The sequence below is a fragment of the Callorhinus ursinus genome, unplaced genomic scaffold, assembly GCF_003265705.2.
Source record: "Callorhinus ursinus isolate GAN/ISIS: 27379988/994484 unplaced genomic scaffold, GSC_fseal_2.0 scaffold83, whole genome shotgun sequence".
NCBI classification, from domain to species: Eukaryota; Metazoa; Chordata; class Mammalia; order Carnivora; family Otariidae; genus Callorhinus; species Callorhinus ursinus.
In genome coordinates this window covers 3,382,275-3,397,197 of record NW_027397145.1, presented here as the reverse complement: position 1 = coordinate 3,397,197, position 14,923 = coordinate 3,382,275, and the positions used below count along the sequence as shown (strand labels likewise).

Below are 14,923 nucleotides of genomic sequence, written 5' to 3'. Positions count from 1 at the left end.
AGCAAAGTGGGAAGCTTCAGTGTGTAACACTAGCCTGGCACATGGTAGGTACTCAATACCTTTTTGTTAAATGACAGCGAATGAACAGACAAAGACAGGATGAAGGGAGAGGCCAACATACGGTAGTAATGGGAAACATAAGCTTTGGGGCTGGACAGTCCTGGGTTTGAATAATAGCTGCCACTTTCTGGGTATCTATTGCTACTGCCTCTCTCTGTCTCACTTCTGTCATTTTCAGAGTGGAGACAAAAATAAATACCAACTTGACAAAAATGGCTGGAAGAACTCAAGGATGTGGTGCTGAGCACCATGACTGGCACATGCTGGGGTTCAGGGATGAGATCTACCTTTACTTCCAGGGAGAACACTCCAGTCTGCGGGAAAGAGCAAAACACAATATACCTTGCATCTCAGGCTTACAGAGACAAAGGATCACTGTTTTTAGGTGACCATGGAGGCTGGGTCAGGAGCTGCAGGGACCAGCCTTGCAGAGGCAGAGAGGGTGAGGGCTCTGCTCCAGGCGGTTTCTCTGCTGGACCATGATGGAGCTTCCCAGGCAGGTTCAGAGGAGACCACTTAGGGAACTGAAGAAAATCAGAACAGGTCCCAAGAGGAGCACCCAAAGGGACCATCATTGATTAGACTTCAAGAAGTGCAGGAAGGGGCTGGACATCCTACATGGTCCCAGGGTCAAAATGGAGCTGACAAGCTAAAGCCACAGGAGGTACATTTCAGTGGGAACGAAGTCCCAGAAAGGCTGCTCTTCGCCTGAGGTCATGGCAGAGAGCAGGTGCATGGCAGAGCACATGGCCAAATCCAAAACCAGTGGGATGATTCCGATGCCTAGTGCTATACTTCTCGACTGTACAGCAGTATAGGAAGAAGGGAGACTAGGCACTGAAATGACCTCCCACCCCCACCAACCCAACCCCACTGGTAAAGAAAGCCTCGTGTGGGTGTGTGTATGCATGTGCTGGTTCTTGCTTCAAATACTTTTGTAGGATTGAAGGCACAAATAGCCCCAATTCAAAGGTTCTTTCTGTCCCCTACAAAAGCTTAAGCCCACTGGATGGACAAAGCTGGGAGAAGGTAAGAGGCAAAGGCTTGAATGGATAAAGAAGATGTGGTATATGTATGTACACACACACACACACACACACACACACACACACACACACACACACGAGTATTATGCAGCCATCAAAAGGAATGAGATCTTGCCATTTGCAACGACGTGGATGGAACTGGAGAGTATTATGCTGAGCGAAATAAGTCAATGAGAGAAAGACATGTATCATATGACCTCACTGATAATGAGGAATTCTTAATCTCAGGGAACAAACTGAGGGTTGCTGGAGGGGTGGGGGTGGAAGGGATGGGGTGGCTGGGTGATAGACATTGGGGAGGGTATGTGCTATGGTGAGCGCTGTGAATTGTGTAGGACTGTTCAATCACAGACCTGTACCTCTGAAACAAATAATGCAATATATGTTAAAAAAAAAAAAAAGAAAATAGATAGTAGGAAGGGAAAAATGAGGGGGCACGGGAGGGGGAGATGAACAGAGAGAGTCGATAGACTCCGAGAAACGAACTGAGGGTTCTAGAGGGGAGGGGGGTAGGTGGATGGGTCAGCCTGGTGATGGGTATTAAAGAGGGCACGTACTGCATGGAGCACTGGGTGTTATACGCAAACAATGAATCATGGAACACTACATCAAAAACTAATGATGTAATGTATGGTGATTAACATAACATAATAAAATAAAATTAAAAAAAAGAGGCAAAGGCTTTAAGGATCCTAAAGGAGAGTGGGGAGACCTATCTCCCCCTGGGCTGGGGAAGAAGGGAGATCAGGTGCTGCAGCCTGAGAAAATAGTAAGACACATTCTCAGGAGGAATGGTGGTGTGGGGGTCCTGAGGAGGGAAGACCCCAAACCAGGGCACCCAGTCTGACAAAGATGCCCACAGCCTATATGGGCATGAAAGCAGACAGCCTGCAGACCTCAAGGAACCTCAAAGGATTATCACAGTGAGGTCGGTGGCAACCAGGAGATGAAAGGCTCAGACCCTGTTTCCTTGGCTATATGCTTCCTGGATCTCTGGGGTCATTTTGGAAGGAAGAATGGCCCCAATGACCAAGAAGGGATTTTCTGTTCATCTGCTCAGATGTGGGCTCAGAGACATATAAAGTTGATTTAAAGCAAATACAGATATTGAAATTCTTTGCAAATCTGTGTTTGAGAATTGAGATTCATACCCAGCAGGACTGCAGGTACCAAACACCATATAAAAGGGTGACAGAAGGGCGCCTGGGTGGCTCAGACGGTTAAGCATCTGCCTTCGGCTCAGGTCACGATCCCAGAGTCCTGGGATCGAGTCCCTCACTGGGCTCCCTGCTCAGTGGAGAGCCTGCTTCTCCCTCTCCCTCTGCCCCCAACCCGTGCTCTCTCTCTCTCTCTCTCTCAAATAAATAAATAAAATCTTAAAAAAAAAATGGCAACAGAAACACCTGCTCTCCTCCCCCTCCCCATCCCCCAGAGACTGGGTACCCCCAGATCTGACAGCTGGAGAGCACCTCCCGGGCTCCTGCCTTACCTGGGGAGCAGGTACTTGCGGCTGACACACACAGCAGTCTGGTAGTCCTGGGTCACACATACTTTGTGAGGGCTGCATTTCACCTTCAGGCAGGGGTCTTTGGATGGGTCCAGGGCTGAGGCAATAAGAACAAGAAGAGGGGGGTTAGGACCTCCAGGGAAATTTAATTTCTCTTTCTACTCAAACAAGTGGGAAATAAGCAGACCATGTGTTTGCACTCCGTGCTGTTTTCTTAGGCTGATGGGGATCACAATGAATCCCCAAACCAGGGGGAATTCTGTGTCTGGGCACATGTTCTTCTTTAACACCAGGATAGTGATTCCTTTGTGCTTTGGGGAGTTTCAGCATCTCCATCTCGGGCAGGAACTACTTTAAAAATCCTTTAGAATCTTACATGCTTCAAGGACCAAGAGCTACTTTTCCCTCTTTGGTTATTTGGCTACAACTGCTTTTTATGACTTCATCCATGCCTACCTTTACTTATTTCCTACAACGTGGAGAAGTCCTTGAGGATAGACTTTTTTGGCTCCAGTTCAATCAACATGGACTGTGTGCATCAATAAGCTTATTTTAAATTTTGTGACTAACGTGAGGATGCACAAGACCGTTCTATACCACACAAAGTTCTGATATGATAAGGAGGGGGACAAGCTGACACATAAATATTTATTGTGCAAGGCGGGAGGAGATAAGGGTCCTGACGGGCATATAAAATGATAACAGAGCTCGAGTGAAAAATAGAGATCAATTTCTGGGGCATGGATTAATGAAGCATTAATATGTGAACTGGATCAGGGCGCCTGGGTGGCTCAGTCGTTAGGCGTCTGCCTTCGGCTCAGGTCATGATCCCAGGGTCCTGGGATTGAGCCCCACATCGGGCTCCCTGCTCAGCGGGAAGCCTGCTTCTCCCTCTCCCACTCCCCCTGCTTGTGTTCCCTCTCTCGCTGTGTCTCTCTGTGTGTCAAATAAATAAATAAAATCTTAAAATAAAAAATATGTGAACTGGATCTTGAAGGAGGGGCAGAATGCGGGGGCATGAAGACCAGCATACGCCAGCTCAGGGAGGCACACCTGGGCCATTGAAAGACACTCCATCGGATGAGTGAGTGTGGCCTGCAGGTGGGAATGACGCGGGGCAGGGAGGGGATGTCGATTCAACCCAGGCAGCGGAGAGAGGGTCTCCCACTACAGCAGTTGCCAAACTGCAACGCTTTCCAGAGCCAGCTGAGCTCATAAGCACTCCTCAGCTGCTCATAGCAGAACAGAGGCCACAGGAAATTCTCCACAAAACAAAAGCAATTGTACCATCTCCTAGCTCCAGGCCTAAAGCCTATTTAGGCCGTAAATCTTTCATTACTTCTCTCCCCATCCAGAGGAGGTGAGGTTTCCCCATGTCCTCCCCACACACGTATGCGGTTACACAAACGGGCGTCCCGAGCACGGACAACAAACCTGCCGTGAGAAATGCCATCATCCCCTCCATGGCTGGGTCCCTCGGCCACCACGATACCCCTGCGCTTAGAGAAGTCCTGATTCCTCTCAGCCCGAGCAGGCCCCAAGTCTCAAGACCACCTTCTTCTGATGGCTGCAGGGCAAGTCTCAGGGGATCTGAACCCACAACAGCCAGAGGCCTTTCTGCTACATGAATAGCTCGGGGAGGCCCCCTCCGCTGCAGCAGCCTCAGCCACTGTCCACACAGGCAGGGTGCATTTTTTTGGCCAGTCAGCAACAAGACCCGGGTCTGGTCCCTGGGAAGTCATGCGGCAGAGCCTACTCCCCGAGGGACTGCCCAGCTGCCTGAAGCTTAGCAGAAGAAAATGAGCTGCAGGACGAAAAAAAGAGACTGATTCAAGCCCCAGGGACAGGGCGTTCACTTTGAACTCTTCAGCTGAGGGCTGCATCTGGGAGGTAAATGGTGGGGGGGGGGGGGGGGGGGGGCTGTGTCCGCTCACAGAGTCCCCCGAGGCTGGGCCTTCCGTAAATTCACAGCAGGGACTGCCCGGTCCTAGGTGGAATGTTCTTGGTCCTGGGGATGTCCACCTGAGAAGCCAGGAGGCTGGCGTGGCCTCAGGTCACTGGCCTTCTCCTTGGGCAGTATCTCCCACCCCCAACCCCAGAGTGGCTGCCCAGCCAACTCTGACTTGCTTTCCAAGACGCATGCAAAATTAATCCAACTTGCAGAATGACTACCGGATGACCGCTAACGACGACCATGCCAACTGTTCGCGGGTCCTCCTCAACACGGGAGCGAGTCAGACATTATGGAGCTCCAGAGAGTCGAAGACCAGACCACAGGCAGCCCCCACCAAGGTACCAGCTTCAGCATTTCCCTGACAGGTGCTCAGCATTGCAGAACCCCAGCGATTTTCACTGGACCATGTGGCAGAGTGGAAACCGACAGGGTGATGGAGAGCAAAATCTGGAATACTGCATGACCAGCTTTCGGGCCAAACTCTTTCTCTCTGCAGGCAACTCCACAAACATCCACGTCCATCCTGTGGCCCAGATGTCCTGCGTGGACAGTGCCATCTCAGAGCAACTGAGTGAGCCATGTGGAGTACGGAAGAGCGGGCTCCAGGCCCAGCGATTCCGAGTTTGAATGCCGGCTCTGCGATGTGCTCGTGCCTTAGTTGCCTCTTCTACACAGTGAGGGGCAATGCCACCTGCTACCGCTTGGGTTGTCAGGAGGACTACACAAGTTAATATCTGTGAGTACTTAAAACAGACTTGGTATAGGTAACACACCTCGCAGTTGTCTGCTCATTTTTTGAGCACTCTGTCCCCAGAATGAATAAGAAGCCTTCATAATAACATGGATACCTTGACACTTACCCACAGCTTCAGACATGGAGGCAATGGACCAAACCCTCTAACTGGATTACCATATTTAATTCTCAAAACCACCCAAAGAGGGGGCTTCTGTTAATGTACCCATTCTGCAAATGAAGGTCTTAAAGAATCACCAATGAGAGGTGCAGAGGGAATGTGACACCCGATCAGTTGACTCCTCACCTTCAATGGCTAGCAGCGTGAGAATTACCTAGGGTCTCCTTTGAGGAGTTGACTATGGGGCCACACCTCATACCAGGTAGAGAGCCCAAGTGCACCAGGTTCTTGGGAAGTCCTCGGGGCAGAAAGAGACGCAAGGGGTCTAAGTAAGGGGCAGCCAGGGAATCTGGTGTGCCCAGGCTGGACCATGCAGGATGGGCCCCATGGACCGCACACAGACCCCAGGGCTTCCTGAGAAGGTGAGGTGTCCAGCCCTGGGCAACCACACCCTCTGATTGCTGCCTCTCTGAACGCGGCAACCGTCCAGCTAACTCCACAGACTACTGTTCTGGTCAGTTTTCCTTCTGCAGCCCTGCCATGTGGCATGCTACCATTAGGATAACTACTATAAATCACCATCCCTCTAATTCTCGAAGCCGGCACTTCTTCAAAACAAACACAAAAAAATCCAACCAAAAATACTAATAAATGAAAATCAGTCCCTTAACTCTACGCACATACTTAACAATTTGCATACAGAAATAAAGTCTGCTAAAAAATAATTACCAGTCTGAATACTTCAAACATGTATGCGAATTATTTTGAGTAAATGAACTTTGCAGAACAACACAACAGTAATAAATCAAGCTGTCGGTGTTCATTGAATCACCACGGTACATTCTGAGTCTGAAAAACAGCAACGTTGAGATTGAGAGGGGGTTAGGACGGTGAAGGGAGTGCGTGATTTCCCTTTAAATGTGGCCTCCCAGATGTGCTTTTCCAAGCAGCCCCCAGGCCCATGGTGACAGTGGACAGGGCTGTGCGGTTCCACTTTCTAAAGGGAATGGTAACAGATCAGAATAATAAGTGGCATTTGAGAGGCCCTTTAATAAGACGCAGGGAAATTGCTCAGGGAAAGAGGTAGGGAGAGCGAGCTTAGTGTGAGTGATAACCGAGAGCAGGCCTAGAAGCTTCCTTGTCAAGGGGTTAATGATTTCAGGAGCTTGTGCTCCAAGTTTCTCTCTCTCCCACCACAGGCTTGGCGACAGGATGCAGCACTGCCCGAGGGATGGCGGAGCCCCAGATCCCTGCACCTGCCCCGCTCCCCTCATGATGCCTGAGGATTTCTGTGGACCACACGAGGCTAGTGTCCCTGTCACAGAGCGCTCCCCCACGGGTGCTTCACTTCATCTCTCCTGCCCGTTCCCCAACACCAATCAAGGGTCAACGGGCACAGACCACATGTCCAATTAATTCGTTTAATAACGTTTACAAAAAACTTTTTTCCAAGAAGAAAAGAGGAACAAATTAATTTGCAGAGAGATGTGGTAAAATGGAAAACACTGAACTCGAAAGCAAATTCATTATAGGCTTCGTGTCATTTTTTTAAAAATTCATTTCAGTTTTTAAGCTCACTGCTTGGTCTCAATTAAGGTTGTGATATTTTAATTATCTTAATTGTTTCTAAACTTGTTTTCCAGTTCAAGTTACTTTGTAATGAGCTACAATGATTTTAAAATCCAGAGCCAAGCCTTTTCGCTGTCCGTGGGCACATCCTGAGAGCTCACAGGCAAAGGGCCGTAAGTAACCCCTGGGAGAGCGGAGCAGGAGACCACCGCAGAGCCGCTGGGACGAGGGCATGTTCCATTTTGTGGGTTGGTCACAGAGTCCCCAAGAGTCACCTGGGGCACTGACACACACTCGGATTTTTTTCATTAACACCTGCAGAGCCTCTGTTCTGTGCGGGCTGGCGGCTGGCACCTCCAGAGGGAACAGGACCGCATTCCTGCCCCCCAGGGGCTCACAGCTCTGAGGGAAGACAGGCAACAGGAGGTGAAGTTCAGTGTGTTAGGGGAGAAGGCACGGGACCTCGCCTGGCCTCTCGGGGGAGAGGAAGACTTCCTTGACAGACAGACATCTATGGAAAATGGGTTCAAGCCAGGTGATAGGATGAAGAACATTCCAGGTAGGAGGCACCTTTCTTCCCCAGAGAAACCGAGGCAAATCTGGGGAACTGAAGTGTCTCGGCTGGGCTCCTGACAGGTTGGAGCAGGGGTGGTATGTGATACAATGGGAGAGGGTGGCATCACCAGGAAGGGCCTGGAAAGCACAGGGAGGACTCCAGAGGACCAGGGCCCTCCAAGTCCCCAGTGAGATGCACAGGGCAGAGCCCGGTCACCTCTGGCACATCCTCTCACGCTGATGTCAGTGGAGAGGGGGTACACCTGTTTCAGCCAAAGTAGCACTTTGGTAAAAAGAAACAAGCTGCATACTCTCACCCTCCAAGTAAGAAGGGGTCTCAGGGTGGAGGTCTCTGTGGCCAGCTCTGAGAGCCCCCTTTCCTCCTGTAAGGAACCTCCGGGTAAATGAAGGCACACAGGATTCTGGGAGGCAACAAGCCTACCCGCTGAGTCAAACGAGCCAAGACATTGTCTAAAACAGCCACATGGACTTGTGGTCCAAGCCGGTAACTCCAGGAAACTTCCACAGACAAGAGGCCCCTCAATTTACAAAAAGTTGACCAATTAATGAATGTTTGTTATCTCCTTGTTGCTTTTAAGACTGCTCTCTGCCTGAGTCATGCTCAACCGCGTGGTTCATCTGAAGAGCAGACACTCCCGGGGATTCATTAGGAGTGACTTAATGGATGGATGACAAAGAAATTACTCCAAACTGCTAAAACCTCGTCAAGCTAAGATCCCAAACATTTATTACAGCTTGTCTGTCCCCATGGTAACTTGTGCATGCATCTTGCTTCCCTCTCCTCTCCGGAGGGGCTTGTTCACTAGCTGACGACAGAGCCTCACAGAATACAAAAAAGATTCCGCCCACAGAATTTTGCTGGAACCGGAGAAGAACGGTCTTTGGGAAGACCTCTGTCACCATTTTCAGTTTTCCATGCAAGGCACCGGCCATGTTCATCAGAGGCTGAACAAAGGGGCCCACGGGCTCCGTGGCTAAGTCAGGCAGGCAGTGTAGAGGCGGCTGACCGTGTGCACCCAAGGACGGGGGAATGGCAGCGGGGGGGGACACAGATAGATTAGGCCAAAGGCGCAGAAGATAAAAAGATGCATCTGACCAAAGGTACCCCTCCTGAGAAGAGAGATTTTCCTTCCCCTTCAAACCAAGAACCTGAGAACTCTTTTTCTGTGTTAAAACTAAAAGCATCCTCTCTCTTACACTGTGTGTGTGTGTGTGTTTGTGTGTGTGTGTGTATGTGTGTGTGTGGTGGGTGGTAGGGGTTAGGGTGGTACAAGCTGGTAACAGCCTTTTTTGGAGGGCAATTAATTTGCCAAGTCTCTCAACGCTAACAATTGTTAAATAGAGGTGGATGGGTATATAGGAGTTTATTATATTACTCCCTCAACTTTTTGGTATATATGAAAATTTTAGTATTAAAAGGAAAGGAGAGAAAAAGAAATATCCTATGAGCCAGCAAGTCAACACGTTAGGCAAACATGTACATCTTAATGATCTACGGCAAGGGAAAATCATCAACAACTTGAATGTGCATCTACTTTACCCTACTTGGGCTGCCTGAACAAAACACCCCAGCCTGGGTGACTTGGACAACAGGCTTTTATTTCTCACAGTTCTGGAGGCAGGGGAATCTGAGATCAAGTTGCCACCACGGTCAGTTTCTTGTGCGAGCTCTCGTCCTCACTTGCGGACTTGCGGATGGACAGGCACCTTCTCACTATGTCCTTATAAGGCTTTTTCCCCGTGCACACAGAGAGCAATCCAGGGAGCTCTGGGATGTCTCTTCTTGCAAAGATACCTGTCCTATAGGATCAGGGCCCTACCCTGATGATCTTATTTAACCTTCATTACATCTTTAGAGGTCCCACCTCCAAATACAGCCACAGTGAGGCTTAAGACTTCAACATACAAAACATTCAGTCCATATCACCATCTGTAGGTAAACAGTTACCTCAATTACAACACATCCCTTCATGAGCTCTTGTCCAGCTATTATAAAAGAGGAAGGAGATCGGTAGGTACTAATACAGGTAGATGTTTATAACAAATTACGTGAAAAAGCAAGTTAAAATATTTGAAATGGCAAAGTAACTTCCCAACACCACACAGCTAAAAAATGTGCAAGCCAGTACTCAAAACCAGGTCTGTCTGCTTCTTTTTTTTTTTAATTTTTTATTGTTATGTTAATCACCATACATCATTAGTTTTTGATGTAGTGTTCCATGATTCATTGCTTGTGCATGACACCCAGTGCCCCACGCAGAACGTGCCCTCTTTAATACCCATCACCAGGCTCACTCATCCCCCCAGCCCCCTCCCCTCTAGAAACCTCAGTTTGTTTTTCAGAGTCCATCGTCTCTCATGGTTCGTCTCCCCCTCCGACTTACTCCCCTTCATTCTTCCCCTCCTGCTATCTTCTTTTTTTTTCTTAACATATATTGCATTATTTGTTTCAGAAGTACTGATCTGTGATTCAACATTCTTGCACAATTCACAGCGCTCACCATAGCACATACCCTCCCCAATGTCTGTCACCCAGCCACCCCATCCCTCCCATCCCCCACCACTCCAGCAACCCTCACTTTGTTTCCCGAGGTTAAAAATTCCTATCAGTGAGGTCATATGATAAATGTCTTTCTCTGATGGACTTATTTCACTCAGCATAACACCCTCCAGTTCCATCCATGTCGTTGCAAATGGCAAGATCTCATTCCTTTTGATGGCTGCATAATATTCCATTGTGTATATATACCACTTCTTCTTTATCCATTCATCTGTTGATGGACATCTTGGCTCTTTCCACAGTTTGGCTATTGTGGACATTGCTGCTATAAACATTGGGGTGCATGTACCCCTTCGGATCCCTACATTGGTATCTTTGGGGTAAATACCCAGTAGTGCAATTGCTGGATCCTATGGTAGCTCTATTTTCAACTGTTTGAGGAACCTCCATACTGTTTTCCAGAGTAGTTGCACCAGCTTGCATTCCCACCAACAGCGTAGGAGGGTTCCCCTTTCTCCACATCCCCGCCAACATCTGTCGTTTCCTGACTTGTTAATTTTAGCCATTCCGACTGGTGTGAGGTGGTATCTGATTGAGGTTTTGATTTGGATTTCCCTGATGCTGAGCGATGTGGAGCACTTTTTCATGTGTCTGTAGGCCATTTGGATGTCTTCTTTGGAAAAATGTCTGTTCATGTCTTCTGCCCAGTTTTTGATTGGATTATTTGTTCTTTGGGTGTTGAGTTTGATAAGTTCTTTATAGATTTTGGATACTAGCCCTTTATCTGATATGTCATTTGCAAATATTTTCTCCCATTCTGTCGGTTATCTTTTGGTTTTGTGGACTGTTTCTTTTGCTGTGCAAAAGCTTTTAATCTTAATGAAATCCCAAGAGTTGGTTTTTTTGCCCTTGCTTATCTTGCCTTTGGCGATGTTTCTAGGAAGAAGTTGCTGCGGCCGAGTTCTAAGAGGTTGCTGCCTGTGTTCTCCTTTAGGATTCTGATGGACTCCTGTCTCACATTAAGACCTTTCAACCATTTGGAGTCTATTTTGGTGTGTGGTGTAAGGAAATGGTCCAGTTTCATTCTTCTGCATGTGGCTGTCCAATTTTCCCAACACCATTTGTTGAAGAGACTGTCTTTATTCCCTGGGACATTCTTTCCTGCTTTGTCAAAGATGAGTTGACCATAGAGTTGAGGGTCCATTTCTGGGCTCTCGATTCTGTTCCATTGATCTGTGTGTCTGTTTTGGTGCCAGTACCATACTGTCTTGATGATGACAGCTTTGTAATAGGGCTGGAAGTCTGGAATTGTGATGCTGCCAGCTTTGCTTTTCTTTTTCAAGATTCCTCTGGCTATTCGGCGTCTCTTCTGGTTCCATACAAATTTTAGGATTCTTTGTTCCATTTCTTGGAAAAAAGTGGATGGTATTTGGATGGGGATTGCATTGAATGTGTAGATTGCTCTAGGTAGCATTGACATCTTCACAATGTTTGTTCTTCCAATCCATGAGCATGGAACGTTTTTCTATTTCTTTGTGTCTTCTTCAATTTCTTTCATGAGTTATTTTATAGTTTTCTGAGTACAGATCCTTTGCCTCTTTGGTTAGATTTATTCCTAGGTATCTTATGGTTTTGGGTGCAATTGTAAATGGGATCGACTCCTTGATTTGTCTCTCTTCTGTCTTGTTGTTCGTGTATAGGAATGCCACTGATTTCTGTGCATTGATTTTATATCCTGCTACTTTACTGAATTCCTGTATGAGTTCTAGCAGTTTTGGGGGGGAGTCTTTTGGGTTTTCCACATACAGTATCATATCACCTGCAAAGAGTGAGAGTTTGACTTCCTCTTTGCCGATTTGGAAGCCTTTGATTTCTTTTTGTTGTCTGATGGCTGTGGCTAGGACTTCTAATACTATGTTGAATAGCAGTGGTGATAGTGGACATCCCTGCCGCGTTCCTGACCTTAGGGGAAAAGCTCTCAGCTTTTCCCCATTGAGAATGATATTAGGTCTGTCTGCTTCTAAAGGAGATCTCTTCCCCTTTGCTATCCTGCTGGCCTCAGGAAGAAGTCCCTCTGCCCACAATGTCCTAGCCTCCACCCACTAACACAGCAGGACCCTCCATTTCTGCACTGGCCTCTCCCTCCTGGGGCTATCCCTGCAATAACCCATGAATGAATTCAGACTCCCTATGCCCCCAGGCCAACACCACGGCTGCTGCATGTCACTGATGGGTTTACAAACATTACCTGCAAAAAGCAGTCTCCTGCTTCTTGGAGAATTGTGCCTGCAGCAAGGCAACAATGAAGTCATGACCATCGCTGGGAGCAATAGCAAGTGTCCAGCCCTATGAAAATTGGGAATTCGCCTCTGAGGTGTAAAAGTTAAGGACACCCCGTGTCTGGCTAGAAAGGGCTTTGCCTCTCAGCTCATGTGCAAAACAAGACATTACGAGCAACCACTGATTAGTCCAACATGGCTGATTTACAAATCCTGATCATTAGAAAAGAATGCATTAAGAGAAGTCTACTAGACCAGCAGTGGAAATATGTTCCAGAAAATCAGAAGCCACAAAAAATTCTATGAGCCTGGCCAGCCAATCCCCCCTTCTCAAAGCTATCATCCTCTACCTTCCTCTGTTCCCCAGTTGCTCTGGGATGGTAAAGATAAGGACCCTCACTCCAGGCATCTGCCAAAACACTGATTTCCCTATGAAAGTGCAATAGGGGAAAGGAGGATAAAAGGAAGCAGGTGGGAGAACTAAGCAGAAAGAAAGGGAAAGAGGGACCATTTTATTACATGATGCATCATTCAATTAGTGTGCTAACAATGGTGACAGTGACATCTACCAACTTATAGAATAATGTACTATTATTCTAATTAAACCACTGAAGACACAGATGCAGAGATCAGTTCAGTATTACTTTACCAGCAAGGAAACTGACAACAGAAATGGTAATTAACTTGTCTTTGGTCACACAGCTGGTTAAGTCTAGACTTGAAACTAGAGGAGTCTCACACCAAAGCTGATGCTCAGAGCCACTAGGCCACTCACGAAAACAGCTTATAATGGGGATAAAAATGACAACTATAGTACCAAGCAGCAGCATATTGAACTCCTCTGTCCCCCTCCCCCAAGAATCACGTCACCTCTAGGATCCCCCAAAAAGAACTTCTTACTACGAAGAAAACATCCTATCAGAAGGCAAAGCCAGACTGTTGGACATTTGAGTAAGCTTATATTACTTTTAAAATGAATATGAAAGTCAAAGTTTCTTTTTAAGGCGCTGCTCATGCCCAAGGAACTTAATATTCTCTCTGATTGAAAAACAACATGGACCAGGTGAGCTTTGTGGTTCCTTCTGTGGGGTGTTCGGTGAAGCCTATCTATGGCCCACATCACTGATGAGGAGATGCACGACACCTGGAGGCAACATGGGATGGGATGAGCAGCACAAGCAATAAGACTTGAGCATGACCTCAGTTCTAGTGGAGGGTCAAGACACCAACCACAGAGAAGTCTTAACCTTCCCATCCATCAGAATGGCCAGAATTCATTAACATGTTGTAACGGTAAAGGTCCTTGGGTACTACTTCATGATAACTGGCGGATGTTATTCGGAAGACATTTATGAACAAAGGAGACAGAATTACTGAAGATACCTAAGACCAGTTCTATAAACTGGGAAAACAAAAAGACATAAAAAGCACAATAAAAATCAAGTATTTCCAAGAAAAGGGTATACTTACAAGAGTCTTGTAGCTCATTAAGTCTATGTTTGGTACCTATACTTCATTGTAATACAATTAAAATTCCTATAAAACATGCAGCTTTTCATAAAGAATGAACTCCTTTGTGCTGGTAAACATGACTGTCACGATTCAGCAGTCCTAGTAGTTGACCACGTAAGAATGGGGAAATACAGAAACTCCACAAATTTCCCCAAAAAATAATTAGTATTTCTAGAAGAGCACCGACAGATTTGGATCAAAGAGGTGAGGGGTGTAAGGGGAGAAGCACAGCTACGCCACTCCCCACCTATGTGATCCAAGTGGGTTACTCACTCTTTAGGATTCAAGTGCAGATGAAGAGATATACTTCACTTGAGTATTGCTGAGGATCTGATGACATAATGCATGAATGTTGCCCAGCACAGGGCCTGACACACAGTGCATGTCCGGTTATCATCCTCACGAAGAGCAAGGAACCCTAAACATTCTAGAGACTCAAGATACCAGGGCAGTCAAAAAATGGGCAGAAGACCTGAAGAGACATTTCTCCAAAGAAGACATCCAGATGGCCAACAGACACACGAAAAGATGCTCAACATCACTCATCATCCAGGAAATGCAAATCAAAACCACAGTGAGATATCACCTCACATCTATCAGACGGCTAAAATAAAAAACACAAGAAACAGGTGTTGGCGAGGATGTGGAGAAAAAGGAACCTTCTTGCACTGTTGGTGGGAATACAAGCTGGTGTAGCCACTCTGGAAAACAGTATGGAGCTTCCTCAAAAAATTAAAAATAGAACTATCCTATCATCCAGTAATCACACTACTATTTACCACCAAAATACACACACACACACAAACACACACACACACACACACAACTAATTCAAAGGGATACATGCAGCCCTGTATTTTTTGCAGCATTACTTACAATAGCCAAACTATGGAAGCAGCCCAAGTGTCCACTGATAGATGAATGGATAAAGAAGATGTGGTATACACATACAATGAAATATTATTCAGCCATAAGAAATAATGAAGTGTTGCCATTTGCAACAACATGGATGAAGCTAGAGAGGAGACAGTGGAGGTCAGAGAAAGACAAATACCATATGATTTCA

The 14,923-nt window shown here is 46.9% G+C and overlaps 1 protein-coding gene across 2 annotated transcripts in view; it reads right to left on the bottom strand.

Moving 5' to 3' along the window:
- Positions 1 to 14,923, bottom strand: part of SPOCK1 (SPARC (osteonectin), cwcv and kazal like domains proteoglycan 1) — a 603,296-nt gene that overhangs the window by 201,604 nt on the left and 386,769 nt on the right. For both annotated transcript variants that reach the window (XM_073887823.1, XM_073887824.1), the window contains one exon: positions 2,596 to 2,710. In XM_073887823.1, coding sequence (XP_073743924.1) covers positions 2,596 to 2,710 — 115 coding nt within the window. The remainder of the gene's footprint in view (positions 1 to 2,595; positions 2,711 to 14,923) is intronic.